At 61.7% G+C, this 26,751-nt stretch overlaps 1 protein-coding gene across 3 annotated transcripts in view; it reads left to right on the top strand.

Moving 5' to 3' along the window:
• Positions 1–22,096, top strand: part of C10H7orf50 (chromosome 10 C7orf50 homolog) — a 119,413-nt gene extending 97,317 nt beyond the window's left edge. For 2 of the 3 annotated variants that reach the window (XM_034669664.1, XM_034669666.1), the window contains exons 2-4: positions 10,215–10,414; positions 16,797–16,878; positions 21,337–22,096. In XM_034669664.1, the coding sequence (XP_034525555.1) occupies positions 10,215–10,414; positions 16,797–16,878; positions 21,337–21,519 (465 nt within the window). In that variant the 3' untranslated portion in view covers positions 21,520–22,096. The remainder of the gene's footprint in view (positions 1–10,214; positions 10,415–16,796; positions 16,879–21,336) is intronic. The other variant, XM_034669665.1, reaches the window with a different exon arrangement.
• The last annotated feature ends 4,655 nt before the right edge of the window (positions 22,097–26,751 follow it).

Genomic DNA, 26,751 nt, shown 5'->3' with positions numbered 1-26,751 from the left:
ATCAAGAGTCACTTTTCCATGGGAGCCAGAGCTGGGGGTAGGTGAGGTGGGGTGGCTGGGTGGGAAGTTCTTCCCCAGGGCTGCCCCGCTTCCCTTCCATGTGGGGGCTGGGGCCTTGTCAGGTGATCGCACAATGGGAATGTGGAGCACCCTTCTGTATCGTGATCTGTGCTCACTCCTGAAGCAGGAGGAGGCCCGGTGAAGGCAGGACGCTGTGCAGAAGACAGTACAGACGTGACTGGGGCCAAGGAACATCCCTGGGAAGAAGTGGCCGTGGGCTTGTGCTGTGGGCTGGCCCACCCCAAGGCACATGGAGGGATGGAGCAGGAGACACGACCCCTCGGCCCAGGCAGTTCTGATGTCTCCTCAGTGGGAAGAAACCAAGGCTGGGGGGTGGACCCTCTGAGCGCCCAGAGCGAGCTGCTCTGCCGTAGCCAGTGGGTGCGCTCCGTCTCTGAACGTCGGCCCCATGGTGAGGAAGGGGAGCAGGCAGGACTCAGTCCAGGTTGGGTCACTGGGCTGCTGGGTGAGCTCAGGCACTTTCCGCCCCCTCCCCAGGCCTTGCCTGCACACCTGTCCCTGGGGAGGTGGGTCATTGTCCGTCACGGACACCATCCCGGGAATGGCAGACCCTCCGGATTCCTGCAGCGCACACCACGTGCCTCCCCTGCCGCGTGCCGTGTTGGTCCTGGGAGAGGCAGAGGGTCCTGGGAGAGGCAGAGGGTCCCCGCCTCCCAGGTGGGGCAGCTCGGTCTGAAGGGATGAAGCTAGTAGGGAGGGCCCAGGCCCCAAGCGGGCCAGGCTGCAGACCCCGTGGTGGGAGTGGGGGGGCTGTCCTGGAGGGTGAGGGGTGCCCCTCGTCTACGGGCCCAGGGCACAGGTGCCGGCAGCCCCCTGCCTTCCTGATGCCACACAAGGCCCAGCTGGAGGGTTGCCTTGCTCTCAGCCTGCTTTCTGGTGTGTGGTGAGCGCTGTGCTCCTGTCTGACCAGAGCCAGTGTGGCCTCTGCTCTGGGCCCCGGGTTCGCCTTGCCCTTCCTGCCATCAGCTGTGGTGAGAGGTCTGTGCACGTGGGCTGGGTTCTCCCCACAAGCCACTGTAGCATGTAAACCTGTCAGCACGAGCCACATTTTCTATTTCGTAGGGAGCAGGAGCCCCCCAGACGCAGACCCAAGTTGGGCAGCTGCCGAGCCCCAGACTTCCTCCCTGCCCCCGATCTCTCCCCAGCTCTTGATGAGTGATCCCTCCTGGGGACTGCTGCCCAGAGCTTGTCCAGAGCTTGCGGAGGAAGCTCGTCCTGAGCCAGGACACGCTCCGGGCTCAACTCCTCTGCTAGGGCTGACAAGTGGAGACGGGCCAGGTGGAGGCTTGTGCGTGTGCCTGGGGCTAGTCCTGTGGTTTTAGATGCCCGTATAAAGTTGACAGCTCATAAAGTTGAACTGAGGAGGAACTGGGGCAGCATCTAAGCCCAGCCTTCTGGACCCTTCTCAGCTCTTGGTGCAGCCCCTGCCTCCCTCTGAGACCTGGTCCTGGTGGTTCAGGAGCCAGAACCCCCCTGCTGGGCAGACATCTCTGCCCTTCATGACCCTCCCTCAGACCCACCACAGACTGTCCTCTGCTGTTCCCCATCTGTATAGACCTCTGTGTGCGGGCTCTGGCAGATGAGCCCTGCCAAACCCCAGAGCTCTCTGCAAATGTCAGCTGTTGAAAGTAGTGAATGCCGTGGGAGGCGAGGCGGCCGCGTATGCACGGTGCCTGTGGAGATGGAGCCTTCCGGCTGGCCCGCAGGTGCAGGCGTTGGGCCTTGCAGGGTGGAAACTCCCAGCACTGGGAGCCTGGGAAGACCCGTCCTGTCATGTGTCGCTGCCGGCTGCCCTGGGCCAGACCTGGGGGTGGCCATGTGGGAGTCCTGGAGATGCGGCCCCATCCAGACAGAGATGTGCTCTGAGTGTCCTGCCCACAGCGATTGCAAAGACTTGGCGTGAGAAATAAGGATGCAGAATTCCACTAACACTTTTATACTGCTTCTGCGCAGCCGTGAGGACATCGTGTTTCGGTGGTGCTGGGCCGCTGCAGGCCTGGACTCCCACTTTCTGCCTGATGGCACCTGCCCAGGCCCAGGCTATGAGTCCCAGGGGCCCGAGACCCCTGCCTGGTGGAGCTGTGGGGTGAGCAGAGAGAGCACCCCACAGCAAGGCGGTGTGCGCACATTTCAGTGTCTGGCCTGCGGGACCATGAGGATGGCCCATAGTGAAGAGTTCGGAGTCTCTATCTAAATTTGGCTGCGTTCTAGATTCTTTTTTTCCTGCTGGAGTTACTTTTCCTTTCGCCACGTTCTGAAAAATACAATGTGTCCACCAGATGTCGGGAGGCATTACCATGTAGACAGGCGGAGAGAAGGTTCCAGAGCCCAAGGAGAAGCCCTCATCCCCTCCCCTAGAGCTGCTCCAGTGCTGATCGATTTTGGGTTTCCATCCATGATCTCAGGGAGGAAAAACAGTTTCCCTTGCTTTACAAAACCTCATAAGCATTGAGTTTAGTGTCTTCTGTTTTCCAAGTGGGAAAATCCAGAGGATGGCTGGTTTGTCCCGGCTCTCCTCTGCAGCTGGTGGCAGGGCCACGCCGACCCATGGGGAGCATTCTCTGTCACCCTCGGTCTTCGCCACGTCGTCGGACTTCAGCAGCTCCTGGCCCATCCTGGGCTCTGGCCACCACTGTGCCATGACCTGGGCCAGCCACTCCTCTGCCCACACGGACAGGACCTCCTTCCTTCCCAGCTCCCTGTGTAAAGAGGAGTACTTGATCTTCACTCCCCGGTGCTCTGGGAAAGATAAGGGCCCTGTCTCTGGGACACAGAGAGCTGCTGTCAACCCTTGACTCTCGTGGAGCCTGAGCGAAGGCCGGAGGGTATGGCTGCATGGCTGGGGCTGGGGCAAGCCTCCCCTCAGGCCCTGAGGTTCAGAGCAATCCATGTTTCAACCAGGGCAGTTGCCGTGCTCGGGAGCAGGTGCAGACAAGTGATGAGGCCCAGTGGTGCGTGGCCAGCGTGCAGGTCACAGCCCACGTCCCCTGGCGTGCACTGCCTGTGTGTATGTCAGACCCCTCCCCTGAGTCTCTCATTTGGCAGAAAGTCCACACTGGACAGTCCGGCTCAAACTGGACACTGGTGCTAGGTCGTGGGCTGACCCCCATGGACGCTGCCCCCTGGACGACCCCAGTTTCCAGAGAAGGGACGGGGGACGGTGCCAGGGGTCCACTGCGCTGCAGCACGTGACACCGCTCAGCACGATCCCGTGTTCTCGGTGTGGCTGCAGGCGCGAGCGTGGGTCTGTGTGGCCAGGTTTCTGTGGTCAGCTCAGTCTGAAATGGGTAGTCTTCATTCACACTGTGACGGGTCGTCCTCAGCTGTGCCCTGTCACCCCACGTCTCTGGCGTGTGCCATGGTGCCCAGGACAGAGGGGTCCGCAGGGCTGTCCACCCACAAAGCCACACAGAACAGCAGAAAGCCTCACCCCAAGGGCCTGACACCACGGTCAGGGTGCGGAGGGGGCCCCAGAAGAGGGAAAGTGGCACATTAAGCAGACTCCTGTGGGCTTCGCGCCTTGTAAACGCATACCGTTCCTGCCATGGTTTCACCAGAAAGAGCCAACACAAAGGTGTAAAACGGACCTCCCGTGAGCTTGGTGTCCTGTGTGCTGAAAGCTCTTACCGAGACAGCGGAGGACGGCCAGGCACCTTGGGAAGGTGACAGCAAAGCAGACACTGTGCCTCCAGCGTGTCCAGATGGCCCCAAGAACACGGGGGTGAGACTAGGTCAGCAGGGGTCCGGGCTGAAGTTGGGCCCGCACTGGAGACGGGTCTGTGCTCTTAGTAGAACCAGAAACATGGCAGCATGTCAGCCACATGTTTTAGGTCTTCAGGTACTTGTGGGGGTGACTTTGTGGCTCTGCCCCCACACAGCGGCCCCAGAGCAGGCAGAGAGGCCAAGGAACCCACCTGCATCTGCCCACCTCCTCTGGGGAGACCAGCTTCCGCATGCCCCCAGGCCACAGTGCTGTCCCTCTCTACAGGGGAAGCCGTGGCCTTCTGGGACACCTTACTTAGGTACATACTCAGGGCCACCCCCGAAGGGAGACTGCAAAGAGATGGCACCTCGAGGCCTGTGTGGTGCTGTGGGCAGTCCTCGGTCCCATCCCTGCTTGGCCCTGAACTAGCCCTGGTCTGCCGCAGGTAACGGTTGCACATGGTGGGCCAAGATGACAGGTATTGAGAGCCGCTGGGCCGGTGTAGCTACGGGGGCTTGCGTACAGCCAGGGGGCCTCCTCTCCCTGCGTCCTTCACCACACCGCGCTCTGCCTGCTGCCACAGCACACCTGGCAGGTGCAGGTGTGCGGCCATGACTGTGTGCCCGAGAGCATGTGCCTGCCGGGGAAGGAGGGTGTCCCAGCAGACAGGGTGGTCAAGACCCCTGTCCCTCGAGTCCACATGGGGTCCTCCCTGGCTCCCGGATCTGCCTTCTTTCTTAGAGGCTCTGCTCCCCGAGTCTGGAGGGAAGGAAGGTCCCCCCGTGTGGGTGGGAACAGGGCACCCTAAGGTCTGCTGGCTGTTGTCTAGTCGTGTGCAGGATGGCAGTCCTCTGTGTCTTCTGGGGGCCCCAACCCCCGGCCTGGACCTGAGACTCCGGCATCCGTCCCTGAACCTCTGTGCCTTCTGGTGGCCCCGACTCCGGGTCCCGGAACCGAGACTCTGGCATCTGTCTCTGAATCTTGGAGTTGATCATGCCCCAGAGGTGGTGTCACCCTGCTGTCATGCCTGTAGGGACCACACACGTGCCAGCAGCTTCCATGCCTGCAGTGGCCCAATCTGTCCCTCCTCTAAGGCTCGGGGGGACCAGGGGAGCCCTCAGAGGCCACTTTCCTGCCTGCTGTGAGACCAGGCAGCCTTAGACAAGGGCTTTGGCCAGGCCGTTTCTGGGGCTGGCAACACATGGTGGGCACCGCTGTCCTTCCAGAGCATTTCTCAGGGCCCCATAGCTGCCCCTACCCAAAGGCCGCCTGCTCCCCAGGCCCCAGGACCCCACTGCATAGCTGGGCTGGGTGCTGTACTGGGCACAGCGGAGGGGCCGGCCGGGGAGAGATTGGGGGTTCTGAGGGGCTGGGACAGGAGTGAGACCCCTGCCCGGCCTGAGGTGCCAGCTGCTTAAGCCAAGGGTGCAGGACTGAGAAGCAGGTTCGCGCAGCCTCTCTTTCCCATCAACGGCTTAAACTGGATCCCCCCAAGAGCAGAGTGGCAGATCGGGCGCAGGAGCCTCGGCACAGCCCTGGAGGAACGTTCCCCCCCCCCCCCAGGCCTGGCCCCAGTGCTGTCATGGAAATGAACCGGAGGTGCAGGGCCTCCTGTGCCTGGCCCCCAGTGGCCAGTGTCGGCATGGCAGCCCCCCAGGGGTCCCATCTGTGTGGTTCTCCCCACGGGAAAGCCCAGGGTGAAGGGAGACGGGCCCAGTGCCAACAGTACCTGTGACCCTCCCATGAGGCTGGGTATTCACCAGAGGGAGAGAAACATCTCGTGGGCTATCCGCCCCATCCCACGCCGACACGGTGGCTTGAGCCCGCAACACCTCCCTCTTCCTGGGAACCGCGGTGGGTGTTTGCTTTTGTGGGTCCTCCTGTTTGGGCCTTCGGTGTCTGCAGGGGAGCCTGTGCTCTGTGACCGAGTCCCGTGCCCGGAGAGTCTCCTTTCCTGGATCCAAAAAATGCCCAGCCTGTCCTTAGAGCCTGCTGCCTGCAGATCTTGTCTGAGGGGTTTCTGCCTGGGTAGAGTCTGTGGTTATCTTTCCAAACCAAAGTCATGCCATTTCTCCCTGTGTCTCTTGCCAGCAGTGATCAGGGTAAAAGAAAGCGGTCGTTTATTTCACGCACTTGTATTTTCTCAAATACAGTCAACTTTTCTATCAGAAGTCCCCCTGTATTTCCTTTGGTTAATTGACTCCACTCTCCAGTCTGTAGGGCTTTTGGTTTTGTTTCTTTTCAGTACATTTAATGCCTGTAGTCAGTGTTTTCGTTACCCTGGAAGCTGGTAAGGATTTAATTTTTTTTTAAAGATTTTATTTTATTTATTTGACAGAGATAGAGACAGCCAGCGAGAGAGGGAACACAAGCAGGGGGAGCGGGAGAGGAAGAAGCAGGCCCCTAGCGGAAGAGCCTGATGTGGGGCTCGATCCCATAATGCCGGGATCACGCCCTGAGCCGAAGGCAGACGCTTAACCGCTGTGCCACCCAGGCGCCCCAGGATTTAATTTTTAAATGAGTTCTAATCACATAAGCACTACATAACTATTGTACACGAAAACATTCACGTTGAGACACACTGACACAACGTAGCCGAAATTCAAGGTCCTGTCCATTTGTCCTGCCCGAAGTTCTCCGTGCACAGTGAATTGTTTTTGTGACTTTTGAAATGCAGCCCAGGACACGTCTAACTAAGAATGTGTTGCTGGAAGTTGGATTTCCCGTATTAGGAGACTCTGTGCGCCGTCCGAGCTGGAGCACCAGAGGCTGTGGCTGCCGCCGTCCAGTCATCTATCTTCGCCGAGTTGTGTGTTTGCACTGAGACCGCAAGCTGTCAACTCCGCGTGTTTGTGACAAGCCAACAGGCAGCAGACGTGGGCGGCGGCAGCTGACCCCCGTGCGGTGGGTTGAGTCTGTGTTTTGGAAAAGGGTCCTGTTCACAGCTGTGGGTCTGCCGCCACCCAGACCTCCCCTGGAGAGTGGGCCCGGCCTGCAGGGGCCTGGGACTGCAGCCCCTCCCCACCCCATGTCGCTCTCTGAGGACCCCGCCTTCCCCTGAAGATTTCTTCCCCAGAAGGGGCCCGGATAGGCTTCGATTATTGGACTCCTGCCTTCCTTTTCAGATTTTTTGTGTTTACGTAGGCTGTTCACAAGCCCTTGGGCAACCTTTAACCGGAGTAACTGTGGGAGGTGTTGGTGACGGTGGCAAGCGTGTCCAAACTGTTATTTGCTAATTAAAACCTAATTCTGCGGAGGGTTATCAGATCAGTGGTAACTGGAGAAAGTTCATTCTCAATCAGAAGAAAATTGTATTAAGCTCCACCTCCAGGGATAGTCGTGTCACCGACGCTCGCGGACGGCAGCTGGCAGACACTGTCCTCTAGAAATGGTTTCACTTCCCATGGTGTTCATGCTGGCCTCCCACTGCACAGGTAACACTGCAGGACGAAGGCAGCAGGAGGGCCCCACCCCAACATGCTGCGGGGTCCCTGGGTCCAGCCAGTCCCTGTCTTGCTGTCTCCTCTCCTAGCGCCCACCGTGGCTGAGACAGCTCTCTGCCCCCTGCAGCCTGACCCCCTCACAGGGCACCATCCCATCCATGATGGTAGCAGCCATGGGGGCGTCACCCTGTCCAGGCCAGAACGGTCAGGACGCCCAGAGCAAAGAGACCAGGTGAGGCCCACAGCTGGCCCATCACCGCTGCCCCGCCAGGTCACAGCCCCGCACACCTGGGCCCCACTTCTTTATTTTCAAGCAATGCCTGCAAACTTTGTGTTTTTCACAAGTGATTGCTTGGGTTCGTGTGCTCCCCTCCCGGGCAAGGACCACAGCTGGGGGAGGGGTGACATTTCGTCACTCTGTCCACTTTCCAGCAGTAGTGGTGGGAGAGGGGCTCTGGCTGCTTTCCCTGGAAGAGAACCAGAAAGGGCAGAGACGGATGCCCACAGGCCTATCTGAGTCTAGGGACAGGAAGGCTGGTCCAGCAGGAGGAGCGTCAGTCTTGGTCTTGGGGTCAGAGGTCTTGGGTCAGAGGTGCCAGCTTCCTCCCCTTCTTCACACGCAGTGGTTGGTTTTGCCCACAGACTATGCGTTGTTTAATTGAAACTGCCAGCATTTAACATTCAGGAGGTTTCACCTGTCATTCTTTGTTTCCAGCTTCCCTGGAGAGGCCTTTTGACTCGGGCCATGCCCCAGGTGTGGGCATCCGGTGGGTCGGGACCCCTTCGGCATCCCTCGCTGGCCCCTGGTACAGTCGAGGGTGGGTGTCTCGGCCCTCTGAACAACTCTGGAGGCATGTAGCTTCCTGAGGACACGGAGCACAGGCTCCAGCCATCGCCACACCAGGGTGACCGCTGGCCAGAGAGAAAGAAGCTATTTGTGTCCTTCCCAGGTTCACATACCTAGTACCAGACACGGGCCCTTTGTGCTGGACGTCCTAGAAGCCCTGGGGAAAACCCAGGCCATGTTGGCAACCCCGTGTTCGGGTCCCGGCAGCCCACCCACTGGCCCCTCTGGGGAGACTGGGCCCCCAGAGAGCCCCAGGAGTCCATCTCGTGTGTGACAGACTCCTCCCGCCTTGGGGGCAGCATCCGTATGCCACAGGGTCAGGGGAGCAGAGGGCAGAGGCCACGTCCTGGTGACAGCTGTCACCGTGATGGGCGTGGAGAGTCATGCCAGCTGCCCTCATCATGGGGCAGGTGCTTCCTGCCCTCCCTGTCCCCCCCCCCCAGGCCCCCTGGGGTCGGTGTTGACATGTCTTCGGCCCAGAGCTGCTACGGCCCTGACCTTTCCCCAGGACTTTGGCCTCTGGCTGCCGCAATGCTCCCTGCGTGGCTTCAGCGGGGGCAGAGGCTGGTCCGCACCCGAGGCTTGTTTGCTTCTCTCAGAGCCAGACTTTCTGTGCCCGTCGGCGGCTGTGGGCCCAGGATGGTCTGAGCAGGGAGCCAGGGCAGGGAGACTGCCCATGGGTGTCTGCGTCACACTCTTCAGACTGCTCTGCCCTCAACCTCGGGAAACCCCACCTGAAAACCAGACATCCCTCCGGCAGCTGGGGGTGCTGGGCTCCTGGGGCCGTGTCTGCGAGCCGTGTGTGTGTGTGTGTGTGTGTGTGTGTGTGTGTGTGTGTGTGCGCGCGCGCGCGTGTCTGTGTGAGTGTGTCTGTGTTTCTGTGTGTGTGCACGTGTGTGGTGTCAAGGCTGCTGGAGTCTCCCTATGCAGCCCTGAACCCCACTGCTGGTTAATTGAGTTGGTTTGGTTTGGTTTTGTTTTTAAGATTTTATTTATTTGACACAGAGAGAGACAGAAAGGGAACACAAGCAGGGGGAGTGGGAGAGGAAGAAGCAGGCTTCCCGCGGAGCAGGGAGCCCAATGTGATGCGGGGCTCGATCCCAGGACCCCGGGATCATGACCTGAGCTGAAGGCAGACGCTTAACGACTGAGCCTCCCAGGCACCCCACTTCAGCTGGTTGTAAAGGAGGCAGAGGGAGGAGCTGGAGAGAGCTGCTCTTTTGTTTTAGAAGACTCCGGAAGGATCTGGTGTTGAGTGGGAGCACAAAGGTTGTCAAGGCACTGGCACTTTTTGAGGGCCTGTGTGGCCTCTGGGGAGGCCGGAAGGGAGGGGTGCACTGCAAGTGCTGGGTGTGCCTGGGACAGTGTGCTCACCCTGCCTGGAGGCGTTGTGGGTGGTGGCGGGTCCCTGGCCAGAACCCCAGTGACCGCGCTGGTGTTCCAGGTTTTCCAGGAAGGGGGAAGTGTGTGCAGCTGCTGGGGTCATCACCCCCCCACCCCTGGTTGGATAGTGGGGAGGAGGGTGGGGCTGTACTTCGTAGGTGTCTGGGAAAGTGGTGGTGTCGGGAGGCCACCGCCCAATCAGGGGAGGGTGAGAGGCCACCAGCACCGTGCCCCCAGCCACTCAGCTGCCTGCTCTCAGGATGGGTTCACTCAAGCTGAAGGGCCTCAGTGGATCCTTGTGGCCGGCAGATTGCCCATCCCCACCCCCTGCAAGCAGCATGCACTCTCAGCCCAGTCTCTGTGCATCCCACCACGGGGCAGGCCTGGAGGCAGCAGTGGGGGGGGGGCAGGGCGGGTCTCCTGCAGGGCCTGAGGCAGGGGGGCCCTCCGCACAGCCAAAAATGCTTGTCCGCAGTGCTAAGCGCAGGTGCAGGGTCAGGAAACAGGGCTGAGGTCGGTCAACTTTGACCCGTCCTGGAGTGAGATAGTCCCACCCGGCGCTGGGTCTCCTGGGTCCCTGGGAGAGCAAGACGCTGAGCAGCCCCGTCCCCAGTTCCTGGGGGTGAGGGTGGGGCTGGGGAACCCAGCACGGGGTGTGGAACAGCCCACCCACCCGGAGGGGGTCAGCTCCCGAGAGCGGAGGTCCAGGATGCTGCTATGGGACATCCTCATGGGTCTGTTTTCCCTTGACCTGCAGGGAGAAGCAGTGTTGGGGGCCAGGCAGGAGACGGCCCCCCAGCTGCCCGCGCTGACCCCGGAGGAGAAGAGGGTCCTGGAGAGGAAGCTGAAGAAGCAGCGGAAGAAAGAGCAGTGGAAGCGGCTGCAGGAGTCCGGAGCAGCCCAGACCCTGCCGGCCAAGTGCTCTGGGGCCCAGCTGGCCCTGGACTACCTCCGTGGGTAAGATGACCCCCTCCCGCGGGGCCTGGCCAGTGTCCCAGGGGGTGTGTGGTGTCCTGGGAGGGACACGGGCTGCAGACTCAGGTGATCTGGGCCCCATCTGGCTCCCGGGACCACTGGGACCCCGGGGCCTCCAGTGGTGTCCCGTGGCCGTCCTGGTGGTATCACCACAGAACCAAGGCCTCCAGTGGGGCTGTCTCAGGGAGAGGAGAGCCGCCATCCTGCTCTTGACCTCGCTGCGCAGGGGGAGCGGAGCACGGTCTCCGCAGCCTCTGCCCGAGCCCTCGGACTGCCCACAGCCCTGTTTCACCCTGTCCTCACAACCGGGCAGAGGCTGGCAGATCCATTGCTAACAGCTTCGTAGGAGACTCTCTAGAAGCCCCGGGGAAAGTGAGGCCCCTGTGAGATCACTGGCTTCTGTTTGCCCAGAAACGGGGAAAGGGGGAAGGGGGAAGGGAAGGAGAGGCACGCACGCCAGCAGGTCCCCGCACCTGGTTCTCTTCCCCAGGAAGTGGGTTCATACTTTCTCTGACCCGTACTCGCTCTTCAGGCTGGGGGCCAAAGCAGCCGAGACCACGGTCAGCCTGAGAAGGCCCACCACGGACACACGGCTTCCCTTGTTCCACATTGTGTTTGGGGAACGGTTTACATGCAGCCAGCGTGCAGCCAGTTCCGAACGCCCTTGTCACTGCAGAAAGCGGCCTCTGCCCCAGCTCCAGGGGACCCCCCATCCACCTCGTGTCTCTGTGGCCATGCCGATGCGGGACATTCCCTGCAAAGGGACTTGTTCACCACGTGGCCTCTCATGGCCTGCTTCTCGCACTTGGTGTACTGTTTTGGGGTTCAGCCACAGGGCAGCATGTGCTGGAATTTCCTCTCCCCTCACAGCCACATACTATGCATCATGGGTCTACATGGCATTGGTTTACCCATGCATCTGTTGCCGGGCATTTTTGTTGTTTAGGCCACGTGGCCGTTGTGGCCGCTGCTGTGGTGTGTGTCCGTGTGTGGGATTCTGTGTGGACATGTTTTCCTTCGTCTCGGGCACAGCCTAGGACTGGGATTGCTGGTGACTGTGGTGTGGGAGGGGCCACAGACACACAGCGGCTGAGGCATTTACAGACCCACCAGCTGGGTTCTGAGGACGGCCCTCCTAGCCGGTGCGGGGTGGTGTCGCGCCATGCCCTTCGCTGGTGTCCTGTACTGTGTTGAACCGGAAATCCAGAGAATGCCGTAGGCTGCGGGGCTGCCCCCGCTTGGCTCCTCGCTAGAGGGTCACGGGATGGACTCAGTGAGGAAGATGGAGTGCTCCTGGGAGGACAGCTGCCCACTGGCTCTTCCTCCACCTGCTTGTCTGCGGAGCGCCAGAAGGCCCTGCCATGGCCGTGCTGGGGGCAGGAATTCTCCAGAAGCCTGCCTGCGGGCTGGGAAGAGGGCTATGGATGGGCTGTCGGAGCGCTGTCTGCCCCTCTCCTCCTTCACTGCCCCCTCAGAGCAGCTGGCCAGAGAGCAGCGGCCTGGACCGCGGTCAGGAGTCCCCATCCCCTGGCCCTGGTCATCAGCCTTAAGAATATGTGATTCTGTGCGACCTGGGCCCTTCATGTCCACTGCACTCTTGGCTACTGGGCACAGTGAGGGTGTGCCGGAACCAGCTCCCCCTAGGGAGTCTGGTCCCCATCACTAGTGTTACCTGGGCACGCTCCTCCGCAGTTATCAGCAGAAGGGCTAGGAGCGGGGTCCGGGGCGGGGCTGGGGAATCTCCATTCGCTGGGACCAGGAGGCCAGCACAGCGCTCCTGGCCTCCCCAGACTCGGCAGGGCCGCTGGGGGGGAGTGCTCCTGGCCTCCCTAGACTCAGCAGGGCAGCTGGGGGGAGTCCCAGGCCCACAGGTACCTGGCAGAGGCTGGGGTGGCTCGGCTGCATGTCGTGGGTGTGGAGGGGTGCGCCATGCCTAGTGTCACCAACCAGGGACCCTTCTCAGGTCCACACACCTCTTATCTCAGCACATGTCTCCCTGGTCAGTGAGGTCTGCTTGGTACAGGGGTTCAGCACTGTCAATGCCACCAGCGTCCTCTGAGCTCAGAGCTGACACCATCCCCCTGCCCTTGCCACTCCGAGAGCCGGCGCACATTCATGTGAGCCTGCACACCCGGCCGACGTGCTCCCAGGCAGGGTCATGGGTCAGCTCTGGAGACGGCGTGGACCCCAGGCTGTACAGCAGGACACAGACAGAGCCTGACTGGGGCGGGCCGGTGGTAAGGACAGGCCAGGAGGCCTGCAGTGTTTGTGGCCGCTCTCCATGTGGACCCTGTGTGGAAGGCAGGAGGGAGGGCTGGGGGCCCAATCTTGACTCCGCCGTGTGGAGTGCCAGCTCCCTGGTTGTCACCTCAGGGGCGACTGCCCTGTCCAGACTGCCCCCATTACCTAGAGGCCGGCCCAGGGACGCCGTCCACGCTCTGGTCAGCAGCCTGTCCTCGCTTCCAGCCTCGCCTCCAGCCCACGTGGGCTCCTGCGGCCCAGTCCTCCCCACCCTGGGCTTGATAGTGGCAGGCACTGTACAGATGAAGCTGTGCCTTATGTGGCACATGGAATGCCAGTGTGACCCCTGCACCCCGCGGGAGCCCTGGGGGTGCCCCTGGGCGCCTGTGGCACGTCTCAGCCCGGAGCCGAGGTGGCCAGCATCCCCTCCCCCTGAGGCCTTGCACCAGGCTGCCAGTGGCGTGGGCCACAGCCCCTTGCTGGGCTGGGGGCAGGGAGACATGCTCTCTCCTTATCCAGGGGATCCCCCCGTCTGCCCAGGCAGACAGGACCAGCCTCCTGGCAGGAGGCTACGAGCCCCCGCCAGCTGTGCCTGTTGCCGTAGGGAGCGACCCCGTGGGAATGGGGCTGCACGAGGGGTGGCTGGGGCCCCGTTTCCCGGCTACAGCCAGGCTGTGCAGTTGAGGCCAGCAGGGGTCGGAAAGCTGCTGAGAGCGGTGATTCTCGTCAAGCGGTCCCCGCTCTCCATTAAACTGGGACAGAAGGTGTTACTGCCCCACGTTACAGACAGCACTCCAGCAGCTTGGAACCGGGGACTGCAAAGTACCGAACTGGAATGCAGACCACGCTCTGTGCCACGTTTCGTGGCCACTGCTGCATGAGGCCGGTGGTGTCTGTTGCTGTCCCCGTGCTGCAGTGCACACATGGCCGGTGCTGGCATGCTGTGTGACAGATACGGTCTCGGTGCTGCCAGGCCACTGGGGCAGGGCAAAGTGAGGGGCCCGGAGCACATCTGCAGTGGGCTGGTGGGGTTGTGGGCACAGGCACGAGCCACGGCCCCCATCAGCTCCTCCAGCTCCTCCTTCCCTGACGGAGGTGCCCTGTCCCCACCGTGGTGTGCCAGCCCCTCAGCCCCACCTCCAGTGCAGGCCGTACCGTGGGTCAGTTGCCCGGGCGGGCTACAAGCAGGCCAGAGGCAAGGTGGAGGCCCCCGAGTGGGTGGCGGTGCCGCGGGGCCTGGGGGTCGGCAGGGTGTGGAGCCCCAGTAGCTAGGGCCTGCCTGTGGAGGCGAGAGGCTGCCACACTGCATCACAGCCGAGGACCCTCATCCCAGTCGCCGGGATTGATCTTCCTGTCACCTGAGATAAGGTTTATTTCTGCCATAAAGATGGAGCTGGGATTGCTGCACGGGGCCACTGCTGCGTCAGGCTTGAACGTGGGAGTTGGCGTGTGTGCGGTCTGGGGAGGGGTTCTTAGGGTTGCCCTGAGAGCTGTGGTGGGGGAAAGGTCTGGTGGAGGTCGGAGGGCTCAGGGGCTCCAGAATCTGCCTGATGCTGGGACTCAGGCAGGGCATGAGCCGTGAGCTCCCCACGGACTAGAGCCTCAGAGCTGCTGTCACACCTGTCACCCCTCTTACACTACGCCTCTGGCTGGCCATGGGCTTGGGGCCTGGGCAGTGACTGTGCCTGCCTCTTGCCCGTCTGGGCATTGAAACGTCCTTCATCTGTGACCTCATGGTGCCCAGAGTCATGTTCTCTAGGAGCCACTTAGGCCCTGCACACCCTCAGGAGGGCGAGGCTCTGTCCTCGGCACTAGGGAGCCTACCCAGCCCTGGGTCACCACTCCCTTCCTGCCGGCCCGTCTCTCACTTTCTCTGCTCCCCAAAATACAGATTCTCCATCCCTGCTGGGCACTGCCTCTCACTGAGTCGTCTCCAGGGTGGAGCAGGAACCCTGACAGGCGGCTGGCTCGTCTGTGTCCACTGTCACCGTCTTCCCTGTCGTTGTCCTTATTATCCTTGTCTGGGGGCCTCCTCTCTGCCTGTCCTGGGTGTGCTCGGGGCCCCCAGCTGGGGCCCCTCGCTTCCTGTGGGCCCACGCGGCATATCTGAAGCCGCTCCGGCACTCCCTGGGGGCTCAGGTGACCAGAGACCTGGGGTTGGCCAGGGGGTGTTGCTTTGGGCACACAGCCCCCATGTTGTCGACAAGGCGACGATGGGAGCCTGGTCCACAGAGCTCCAGGTTCCAGGCAGTAGAGCTCGGCACTGCCACACCTCTGTCAGCCCAGGAGGGACCCCACAGGCCCTGGGGTGAGGTCATGTGCCATCCTCGGGTGGGGGGATGGGCCAGGGTGTACAGGGAGTCCATTACAAAGAATGACTAAGTATAGTGAGGGCTTGCTAGCGAGTGGAGAACTGGAGACCCAGGAGGAGCAGGTCAAAGGGCAGCCACTCCCCCAGGCCTGGGAGGAGGCCCATCTGTGGCTCACGAAATGGCAGAGAAGTCACAGGAGCCCAGCCCACAGGACTTGCCGGGAAGGCTGCTGGTGGGCGGTCTGGCCGGGGCCACGGTGGTCCGTCAGCTCCCGGGGGTTCCTTGCTGGAACCAGGATGGAAGAACCTTCCTCTGTTATCCTGACATGTCTCTCCAGCACCTTCTGCTTCATATCGGACCGTCTGGCAAAGGAAGCACTCTTGTTTCCACAGAGCGGGCGATGGAGGGAAATTGGAGGCAGAGGCTGTGACTTGATGACCAGCATGGGGGAGGGGGCCCCTTGGGATAACCGTCAGGGACCAGCCAGAGACCACGCCGGCCTGGTGGCTCTTTCTTCCTTCCATCCCTTCCTCCAATGACCACTGTTCTGGTTTCTGCTCTCCCGCTTCTGCCAGGGCCCAGGCTGAGTGCGGCACGTGCTGGTGCAGGAGCCTGGGCCGGGCTCTGTCCCGGCCCCGACATGCTGCCCGAAGAGGGCCCGTCAGTCAGCCTCCAGGGCCCCACTGATACGTGGTAGCGTCAAGCTATGAGTCCGGGCATGGCCTTGCTGTCTGTTCCCCTAGGAGGACAGGAGCAACAGTCCAGTCTGGCTCAGGTCCTGCTCTGTGGCTGCCATACCAAGTGCCCGTGGTCCCCGGGCGGACGTGGGGCGGGGCTCTGGGGCTCTGCCATCACGGGACATTGTGTGTAAAACAGCACAGCAGTGAATTGCCTGCTTCTGCCTTGGCCCCCACGAGCTGTGGAGCCAACGGGAGCTCTTGGACCCTCCCTGCTGTCTGACCCACCCCCCCCCACCCCACCGAGTAGAGGCAGTGAGGCTGCACCGAGAGCAGCGGCCACACACCCCTGGGGGCTCACCCTCTGCCCTTCTCCCCACGGCACCCGCGAGTCCTGACATGCCAGCCTCTGGCCCCGTGTTCACCGCTCGGCTCCGAGAGCCTGGCCCTGCTGTCCTGGCTGGAGCAGCCGCCCGCCCTGACGGGATTGCGCCAACACCTGGAGCTACCTGCTTCCTCGTCCTCCGGCCCCTCCAGGGTGGGCTGCAGACGAGCAGGCTGGCTTTGTTGCCAGGGCCCTGGCGCCTGGGGAGCCTGGGCCCTCGGAGGCCTTTGAGTCGGGAGGGTGCAGGCCAGGCGGGTCTAGCAGAGGCACGGGGCTGGCGCGGCCGGGTTTCTTTCTGTGTTCCTGACATCCAAGCAGCCCAGACCAGCGGGGCCCTCCGGGTCGGGGTTCTTGGCTCCTCCTGGCTTGCTGTCCCTCACCCCTCACACACAGCTCTCGGTTTAAAGGCTGTCCGCACTCTGGTGGGCAGGCTCTGCCGTAGCACACGATAAAGGCTTTGCAAGAATGGCTGATGTCACGGAATTCCGGATGGGCACGTTGGCATAAAATCGTGGCACTGTAGGGCTGGGAGAAAGAGCCCTGTGCCATCCGCCGTACGTGTGGAGGCAGGCCCACCGGCCGAGGCTTCGCGGGCATGCGCAAGTGAGGTGTCCTCCTGGTGCCAGGCCCCTGAGCCCCCTCTGCTTTTGCTCCTTGTCTGCTGCCCTCTGACTGGGGAGGTGGGGGGCTGCACAGACCTTTCCGGCTGCTCCTGCCAGCACCTGACACATCCTGTCCTTGCTTCTTAGCTGGGCTGAGAAGCATGAGAACTGGAGATTTCAGAAGACGAGGCAGACCTGGCTCTTGCTCCACATGTACGACAGTGACCAGGTGTGTGCACGCTGGGGGGGCAGGTGTGTAGACACGCTGGGGGGGGCAGGTGTGTAGACATGCTGGGAGGGCAGGTGTGTGTACACGCTGGGGGGAGGTGTGTGCACGCTGGGGGGAGGTGTGTGTACACTGGGGGGAGGTGTGTGCACGCTGGGGGGAGGTGTGTGTACACGCTGGGGGGAGGTGTGTACACGCTGGGGGGCAGGTGTGTGTACACGCTGGGGGGAGGTGTGTAGACACGCTGGGGGGGAGGTGTGTGCACGCGGCGGGGGCAGGTGTGGATTGTGTATCAGTGTGGGTTTTCTCACAGGTCGTCATCACTTGCTGCCATCATTTGTTTTGACAAGTAGTTTTCATGACAACTGTGGTGGGTCCGCGGCAGGGAGGTCAAGAGTGCCCCTGTGCACGTGACAGGGCAGGGGGACCTCCTTAGAGGGAGCACCTGAGAACCACAGTCTGAAACGAGGCTGTGGGTGTGGCAGGATGGGGGGAGGGCAGCTGTCCACACAGTCCAGGGTTGCTGTAGGAGTAATGGGCCGGTGGTGTGGCCCGCGGCAGAGCCCCCTCTGGGACAAAAACGCCACACACCTTCCCCGTGACCCCACTGTCCTGCACAGCCCTGTGCCAGCTCCCCACTCGCCGCAGCTGGGAGCACACCCCCACCCCCTCATCACCGGACTTCTGTGCCCAGGAGCTCAGACCCCTCAGCACTCTCGGGAGCAGGTATCACACACGGGGAGCCAGCGGGAAGCTATGCACACAGGCCTTGGTGCTGCCGACCCCCCTGCCTGCTCCCGGGGCTGCAGCCGCTTCCTGGGGGGAGATGGCCAGGGCGCCCCAGGAACCACTGCTGCGGCCAGGTGGCCCTTGCTTCCCGTTCGTGCCCGTCCCCTTGAGGCCACCTAGTCGTCACAGCCGTGGGAGCTGTGCTAGGGACACGTCATTTTGATGAAGATTGATTTTTCTATTTTTTCTTTTGTTGTTTGTGTTTTTCGTGTCATAACTAAGAAATCATTGCCTAACCTGAAGTCAAGAAAATTACGTCTGTTTTCTTGTAAGTTTTTTAGTTTTTGTTCTTACATTTAGGGCTTTGGCCGATTGGGGTTAAGCTTGTATGTGGTGAGTTAGGTTTCCTGTGTGTGTGGATGTGCGCCATCCACTGAATGGACCGTCCTCCCGCAGCGGGTGGGCATGGCGCCTTGCTGCTTCCCAGCAGCCTGCCAGTTCCCTACCTGTCTGCCCTGCTGGAACGTGAACCCCATGAAGACCAGGCTTGTCAGCTCTCACTGACCCTTCAGGGCTCTCTGGGCTGCCCCGGAAAATGGGGCACGTGTATCTAAAAACCCAGCTGGGGGACTGGTGGTATCCAGGGGCTTTCCAGAGAGCCTGCAGTAACCGGTGGATGGAAGGATGGATCGACACATGGGTGGTGATCCTGTTGAGGTCAGGGTCAGAGCTCATATGGGGTCCAGCACGGGCAGTGGGGTAGAGGAGACCCCTGAGCCGCAAGTGGTTGACTATGACCTGGGGGGCAGGTGGGGCGTCTCAGATGCCGGGAAGGGAGGAGAGGGCCAAGCTGGCTGTTGGTGTGTCATCCTGACAACAAGGCCTGGCCCTCCTTCAGCAGACACTCCTGAGGCCTGCGTGGCTCAGCGGGGTGGGGCGGGGGCAACAGGGACAGGATGGGAGCCTAGGGCGCAAGCTGGGGGATCCTTTGGTGCTCTGGACCCCAGACTCTGTGGACAGTGGTGCCTCTGCATCCTGGCCTATGTCCAGCTGCCTCCCGGCCCCACGGTCAGCCATGCTCCTCACACTTCCCTTCGTGGCCCTCCCACTGTCCTGCCCGCGGGCACCCTCCAGAGCAGCTCACCACCCTGGACAGGCCCTCCTCTGCGGGCTCTTGTGTGGCCCACACTCGGGCCTCTCTGTGACCCCCCAGCACAGTGCCGGGACGCTCCTTGGCGGGACCATTGCAGTAACGGCCCTCCGGTGCTGCCTGCTGGGACAGCAGACGCCATGACAGGAGGCAAAACTGTACTGCAGTCCCACACGTGTCCAGTCTTCCTGGCGCACTGAGTAGAAGGAACCAGGCTAGCATCTGCCTCCCCCGGGGGCCTCACTTTGAGACCCCAAGGCAGAGGCAAACACAGGCCCGACCTCACAGCAGCCACCTGCCTGCGTAGGGCATGGGTGCGTGCGTGTGCACGTGTGTGCGTGCGTGGGTGTGCACACGCCCCACTGTGTTCAGAAGCGCTTCCTTCCAGGAGCAGGACACAAGATTTGGTTTCAGGGGATGAGACAGATCCAGAAGCCCGATCTAACCGCGGGGCGGACTGACAAGGGAGCTGGAGGGAAAGCCTGGAAGTGCCCCTCACGTTCAGGACGCACCGAGGAGAGGGAGCCAAGGCCAGTCAATGGGGAAGGATATGTCCCCAACAAGCCGCGCTGGGCCAGCTGGGTGTCCACACGTCAGAGAACGAAGGTGACCCCACCCAACCGCTAACAAAAGTTAAAGTGAGAGCCGCAGATGTCAGGGCTGACGCTGTCCCATCATGACCTTGGGTCAGGCACAGGTGCCTTAATCACGGCTCCACAAGCGCAGTGACACAGACGGACAGACAGGAGTGAGACAGCCACCCACAGAATGGGAGGAAGTCCCGCGGCCAGGCTGCCACGCATGGAGAACCTTCCTAGCTCGGTGACAGGACAGCGTGTTTCAGCATGGACAGAGGGTCCACGTAGACGCTTCTGCGGAACAGACGGTTCGGGTGGCCGGGAGCACCTGCCGCGGAGCCCCGCGTCGCTGCGCTGGGGGGACGCCCACCAGCCCAGTGTGGCTGCAGTCAGCAAGGACGGCGGTGGCACCTGTGGATGAGGACACAGCTTCCCTCCGCGGTGTGCCTCTTGGAGCGCCTTGTTCCCATTACGGATGGGTCGCATCGCTGCATTTCTCCGAGGATGGCAACAGTACAGTTTGGACATCTTCTCGTACAACCTTTATTTTATCCAGGTTGCCTGTGGTTTGTTTGCTTGGCCTCTGACTTTGGAATCAGAGACTTTGCTCCGATGTGGTGCCCTGTGGGGGTGCCAAGGCTGCACGCGCCCAGTGGCCTGTGCACCTGCCTGCGGGTTCCGTGTGGGTTGATGGGCTGGGCTCGGGATCATGGGTCTTCTCTACCGCATCCTCAGATTCAGAATATACTCTTCTAGTCTTGCTGCAGGACACAGGCTTGGCTGCCAACACAGGAAACCGGAGGGGGGCAGCTTGTGGAGGGGGAGGGTGGGGGCATCCCGTGGGAGGAAGCAGGGGGCAGCCTGTGGGGGGCGGTGGGGAAGGCTCCCCCCCCAGCCCGTGAACTCTCGTACCCTCCCCCTGTGCGCAGCCCACCACACTGGAGCCCTTGCGCCTGCTGTGTCAGTGGCCGGGGGCTGCTCTTAGCAGATAACTGCCGTGTGCTCTAAGTTGAGCTGTAACTCACACATGAGAACGTTCACCCCTTTAAGCTTTTCGTTTGGATGAAGTCCATTTATCTGGGGTTTATTTAGCTGCTCGTGCTCTTGGTGTCCCATCTAAGAAATTGTTGCTTAATCGCAGGTCATGAGGATTTTCTGCGATGCTTTCTCCTAAGAGTTTATAGCTTTAACCCACACTCGCAGGTCTTTGACCTGTTCTGAGCTGACGTCTGAAGATGGTGGGAGGTAGGGGTCCAGCTTCCTGCTTCTGCACGGAGACATCCTGTGGGCCCAACAGCATCCATTGGAGCAACGGCTCTTTCCCTGTTGAGTGGCTTCGGCGCCCTTGACAGAACCGCCTGACCGTGGGTGGAGGGATCACCACCTGGGCCCCGCTCTGTCCCTTGCCCTGGGTGTCTGTGCCAGTGCTCTGCCCCACTGCTGTGGCCTCGGAGTCAAGATGTGGGAGTCACTGACTGCTTCTTGAGTGGACCCGGCTGTTCCTTCACTCTTGCCTCTGGATGGACCAGCCAGGCCTGGAGTCAGGTGGCCTGGGGTGACGGCAGCAGAACTCGGTCATATCAGCATCATCTCCCTCACACCTCCGTTCTTTACCCTAGATCTCTCCTCACAAACATACCTGTCTCCTGTTTACTTAGTGGCATTTCGGGGGGGTTGAGAACCCACCGCTGCCGAGCCTGAAGCCCGTGGAGGGAACAGCCCAGGACTGGAAGAGGGTCACTGCAGGAGGCTGGCCCCTCCTCCCCGCCTCCCCCAGTCCCGTGGTCCTGCAGCACGGGGACAGAGCAGGAGCAGGTGTGTGGCATGGGGGTTCTCTTGCAGATGCAGGGGTGCGGCCTGAGATGCCAGCTGCGGGGCCGGGAGCCCTGCCCAAAGGCTGGGGCCCACGCTGTGAGCAGCACCTTGTTTCCCCACTGCTCAGTGTCCACATGCCCCACGCCACCCCACCTGACCCCTGACACCCTCGTCCTCTTGCCCTCCCAGGTTCCCGATGAGCTCTTCTCGACCCTGCTGGCCTACCTGGAGGGGCTCAGAGGCTGCGCCCGGGAGGTGACAGTGCGGAAGGCGGAAGCCCTGATGCGGGAGCTGGACGAGGCCAGCGGCACGGACCCCCTTCCGCCAGGGAAGACCCAGCGTATCCGGCAGGTGCTGCAGCTGCTCTCCTAGCGGGTGTCCAGTGGGCCACTGCTGCCGCTTAGGACACAGCTGGCCCCACTGCTCAGCAGTGGGGCCCCAACGAGGGGCAGGCGGGGTTACCAGCAGGTCAGTGGCCAACGGGCCCAGGGGCTCCCAGGCGCTGAGTCCCCATGCCTGCTGGCACCTGACCCTTGGGGGGACTGACTCTGTTTGGCCAGACAGTGTATAGATGATGACCTGTTTTCGTCCCTTTACAGCAGAAAGTACCCACCCCGGCATAACCTAGAGGTGCCCTCCTGGCCTCCCAGTGGCCCTCTAGCCCCCAGGGAGGTTGCTTATTGAGGGAAAGGTCTATTTTTTTTACTGGGAACATCTTAGAGATTGACCAGAGCCAGCCCTTCCCTCCAGCTGTGGTCTGTCCCAGTTGGCGGGTGAAGGTAGCCCCTCCGGTGCCGGCCACCGGCATCCAGGTCACCTGCCTATGTTCCCTGGCGGGTCCGGGCTGTGGCTCGCCCACCCCCCACCTCCCTGCTGGGGACTCACTGACCAGTCCCAGGGAAAACCGGACTGCATTTTCAATAAAACAGGCCCGTGTCGGCTGTGGCCCTATTCTGTGCATCCCGTTCTCATTTCCCTGTCCCGACTGCGAAGAGCTTGTCCTGAGAGTGAGCGTGTGTCGGGCCGGGGCTGAGGCCCCCGGGGTGGCATCCCGGCAAGCTCCCCATGTGGTGCTCCTGGCTGTTGGCTCTGAGCACTGGCTCTGTGGGCCTGCCGTTGGCAGGTGTCGACAGTGACCACACTGGCTGCCCTCCCACGGCCGTCCCTGCTGTGTGCACAGACACAGGACACTCTCGCCCTGTTCCCCGAAGAGCGCGCAGGTTGACCCCCTGGAAGTCACTCAGGGCGCAGCAGCCCACACATCCTTGGCTGGTGGGAAAAGTCAGCAGGACCTTCAGGACGACCTCGCTTCTAGGGACCTGTGGAGAATCACAGGGTGGCGGATATGTGCGGTGTTCTTAAAACTTGAGCCCTGAGGCTTTGACGCTCCGTCCCTGGGACGTGCATCAGCTTCCAGCATGGGATGAAGCAGATGAGACGCCGTGTGACCCCTGGGGCGCGGGCAGGAGGAGGAGGCATCTGGCGCCCTCGGGACACGTGCCCCTGGGACTTGGCCACTGTGATGTGGGAAGCCCCCGTCACCTGGAGAGGCCACGTGGGGGGCCATGAGGGGTGCTCAGGTGATGGTGAGTCTTCAGACGGCAGCCGCCCCAGGTGACAGTGATGCAGAGGTGAGCTGTCCCTGCCGAGTCTTGTTCACGTTGCAGGTCTGTAAACCCTATTGCTGGGGCATGTGCAGTAGGTAACCAGAACACCACGAAGCTGTGGAGGCGACCTGCTGATATTGTGTGCCACGGTGCTAATGGAGTCACGGGCTTCAGGCCTGTGTGTATACCCCTGATTCCAGAAGGCCTGGGGCCGGCTGTGCTCCCTGAGGTGTCCCTTCCCAGCACCGTCCCCAACCTCAGCTTCTGCTGTGACTTCAGCTTCCATTACCATGGAGCACCCGTGCCAACGGGTGCTTCTGAATGACGGGGTAGGGCTTCAGGGTGCCTGGGCCCAGGGGCGGCCCACTCGTCCAAAGGGGCCTGGGCTGGTCCGTGGGGCCCCCCTCTTCTCACCCATAACCCAGACTCCTGGGCTCTGAAGGTCATGCTGCCGCACCTCCCACCCAACACCCACACCTCGGTGGCACCCCCATGGAAAGGGGGCATGCTCCGCTTCTCCCTGGGGGGCATTTGGCCCTGTCCCCCACCCACTGGTGCAGCTGGAATCCCAGTCACACTCATGAGCACGCGTCCAGTTCTGGGTGGGCCCAACCCCTCTTTGGCCCAGGTGGCTTTGGAGACAGATGAGAAGTCCTGACTCCCTGGTATCCCCCAGGTTAGAACTCGAACAGGGAAGCACTTCGGAACCACGCGTCGGTGCAGGTCTGTGAGCGCATCAACAGACCAGTGTGTGGGCATCATGGCCCCACAGATAATCTGGGGACATGGACAGTCAGGGTGCCAACCTCACCGTGACCAAGCATGGAGCCATCCTGAAAATGACACTGAGAGCTGGACATACAAAAGGAAGACCCATAGATACAAAGAAAGGGCAGATTTTTTTTAAGGAATCAAGGTTGTAAGAACCGTAGTTCTGGGTTTCCCGGAAGCCAAGCTGAAAAGGGAAATGTGATGGGTCCCAAGTCCTATTGTCTGTTACTGGATACGGTGGAGAGAGCAGGGCACTCCCCAATACCAGATGGAGGGGGGGCTCTTTCCTCCCTAAGAGCTCTGGTCGGAGCATGAAGTGCTGTTCCCTCAAGGTCCCCCTGGCGGAAGGTGCAGAGAGAGTGGACACAGACGCGTCATCTGGACAAAGCTGTCGAGAGGCGTAACTGGGTGTAGGACCAGCCTCCGTTGCCTGGGGTGCCAGTCGGAGATGGCCCTCTGATGAGGCCCCAAGGGCAGTGATGTGGGAGGGCCTGAGTCCCGGGGCCAAGCTACAGTGAGGGGTGCCTTGGGGCTGTCTGCGTGGGGCCACTGGGCCAGGAAACGTCTCGACGGTGGCCGGTGATTTCCCGCCAACACCCCCCACACTGGAAACAACCCAGATGTCCGTCAGCAGCCGAACAGGAAACCAAAGTAAACAGCACTCCCCAGTTAAAGGGAAGAAGCTCGGGTACAGCCACAAAGTGGCGCTGGACAGGGGACGATGGACCACAAGGGCACACTGTTGACGCCACTGAAAGGACTTTCTGGAGACGGCGGGTCAGCTCATCTGCAGGGAGAGAACCCTCGGGGCAGGGGGCGCCACCGTGGCCTGTGGCTACACAGCGGGTGCGGCTGGGACACGCGCTCAAGCTGCTTATTCGTGACACCCCAGCAAGTGCAGAGACAAGCCTCGCGGGGCAGAGCTCACTGCAAAGCACTGGGCTCTGGAAAGAAAACGGTAAAACGGGTTTGTTGTCGCCTGAATGTCTGTTCTTCACGAAGTTCTGCGTGTCTGTAGTGTAGACAGTCTCAAGCACTGTTAGGACTTCAGAATGGGCGATGGGGGGCTGGGACTTTGGGCTGGGGGTGTCAGAGCCAGCCGGCCCATCAGCACCACCAACAGCTGTCCGCGGCCCCCGCCCCACTCTCCGAAGAAGCGGCCTTCCTCAGCAGGCTTCCCTTACATCCGGGGAAGCATGGCTTGGGCTCTCCTGACTTCCTGCAGAGAAGTGGGGACTAGCTACCGAGTGGCCCTTTGCCACGCTTTCCCACCCCGGGGCCCGCAGGAGAGCTGTGTCTGTGCTCAGATAAACCAGCACTAACCCAGCAGGAATATCCCTGACGGGTGATGCCCTGCCCGGCGGCAGGTGGGACACTTACGGCCAGAGGGGCTTCGGGACATAAGGTGGCCACAGAACCAGGACCCCTGCCGCCCTGGACCACAGCCTCATCTGGGGCCAAGAGCTGCCCGCCAGCCCCCAGAGGCTCCTTCCCTCACAACCAAGACTCGGGCACTGCAGCTGTGGGAACCGACATTCAGGGAGGCCGTCTGCCCCCTCCTGACCCACAACGTCTAGGGACCTCTGATGGATGTCTGCAGAGGCTTCTCCCCAAGGCTGTGCAGCCTGGAGGCTGAGCTCACTAGAGGTGCAGCTGTAAGAAACAGGACCCCAAACTTGGAAGTGTCCATCACAGGTGATGGACGAACACAGGGTGGTCCGTCCACACCATGGAGTATGACCGGCCTTCTAAAGGAAGGAACCGGACCCCTGCCCCACGGGGACGAGCCCCCAGGACGAGAGGCGGAGGGACACCAGCCAGACACAGAAGGACACGCACGGGGACCCCACTCACATGAGGTCCCGGAGTCGTCAGACTCACAGACACAGAGTAGATGGCGGGGGCGGGGCCGGGGCTGGGGGAGCGGGTGGGGGTCCGTGCGTCACGGGGACAGGGTCTCTGTGCGGGGGATGGAAGGTTCTGGAGCCGGATGGGGGGACGGCTGCACAGCCACGTGGGTGTGCTCGGTGCCCCTGAATTATACGCGGAAATTGGTTAAGATGGTCAATTTTATGTATGTTTTACCACAGGAAGAATATGGAACAAAACAACCAGGGTTTGAGGCAGAGGTGACAGGCGAGCCGTCCGCCACATGGTGGAGCCCTTGCCACATGCCCCCATTGCAGGGCGGGTCTCTGTGCACCTGGTGGGGCAGGAGCCGGTGGGTGGGCGAGCCCCCTTTGCAGAGGGGAAGGCAGCCCCAGGCGCAGGTCTCCATGTGATCGCTGAGCTGGGCCTGGTGGGTGGGGTCCAGGGCAGCCTGGGAGAGGGGTGTGTTCATAGTTGTGCTGATGATCTCGTGGGTCCGACATCAGACTCGGCCCATTGTGCTCTTTCAGTGTATAATACGCTTTTTCTGTGTGAACTCCATCAACGGGGGGAGGAAGGGAACAATATTCTCCAGATACTCCCCACGTGGCGGCCTGGGCACTCCTGGGCCCCGCCCCCAGGTCCCAGCACCTGGCGAATTCCCGACGGGGGGGTGAGGGAGCCTGAAAATGGGGGGCCCAGCGATTCCCTGCAGAGGTGGAGCGTTGCCCGCGGCCCTGCTCCCTCCCGAGCCCTGGACCAGGCTGGGCGAGGGTCCCACACACATACCAGCCCTGCGCCCAGCCCACCTCAGATCTGCATCTGGCCATGGAGTGGCAGGGGCCCCCCACCAGCCCACAGGCCTGAGGGAGCCGAGCTGGGGGCACCTGGTGTCGGGGCCCCGGGAAGCTCAGGCTCCTGTCATGGACCAGGAGGGCATCGAGGTCACCGTGGGGGTCTCCCGCCTGACACCCAGCCAGAGCTGCGGCGTGTCCTCCATCCTCCCCGTCCTCCGCCAGAGCCCCCGCCTGGGGGAGGGGCCCAGAGCAGCGTGTTCGTGGAGAGCTTTCCAGCAGGATGGACACCTTCCCACCTGGCTGAAAGGCTTCTCAGATTTGTTCTTGGCAAATCAAAACATCAGCTAACCCCATTGGCTTCTTTGGAGAGAGCTGGAGTCACCAGAAAGTGGTTCATTTTGACGCCTGTTCTCGTAAGTTAGGAAACACAGGGCTCAGGTTCTGCACCCCGCCCGAAGCCCACCGACCTGGGAGGTGCCGCGGACCACGCTCCTACGTGAGGAGCGGCTTCTGGAAACAGGGTCCGGGCAGCACTGGATTTACCACAAAGACAGGAGACC

The sequence above is a fragment of the Ailuropoda melanoleuca genome, chromosome 10, assembly GCF_002007445.2.
Source record: "Ailuropoda melanoleuca isolate Jingjing chromosome 10, ASM200744v2, whole genome shotgun sequence".
In the NCBI taxonomy this organism is placed as follows: domain Eukaryota; kingdom Metazoa; phylum Chordata; class Mammalia; order Carnivora; family Ursidae; genus Ailuropoda; species Ailuropoda melanoleuca.
This window is presented reverse-complemented; position numbering and strand designations above follow the sequence as displayed.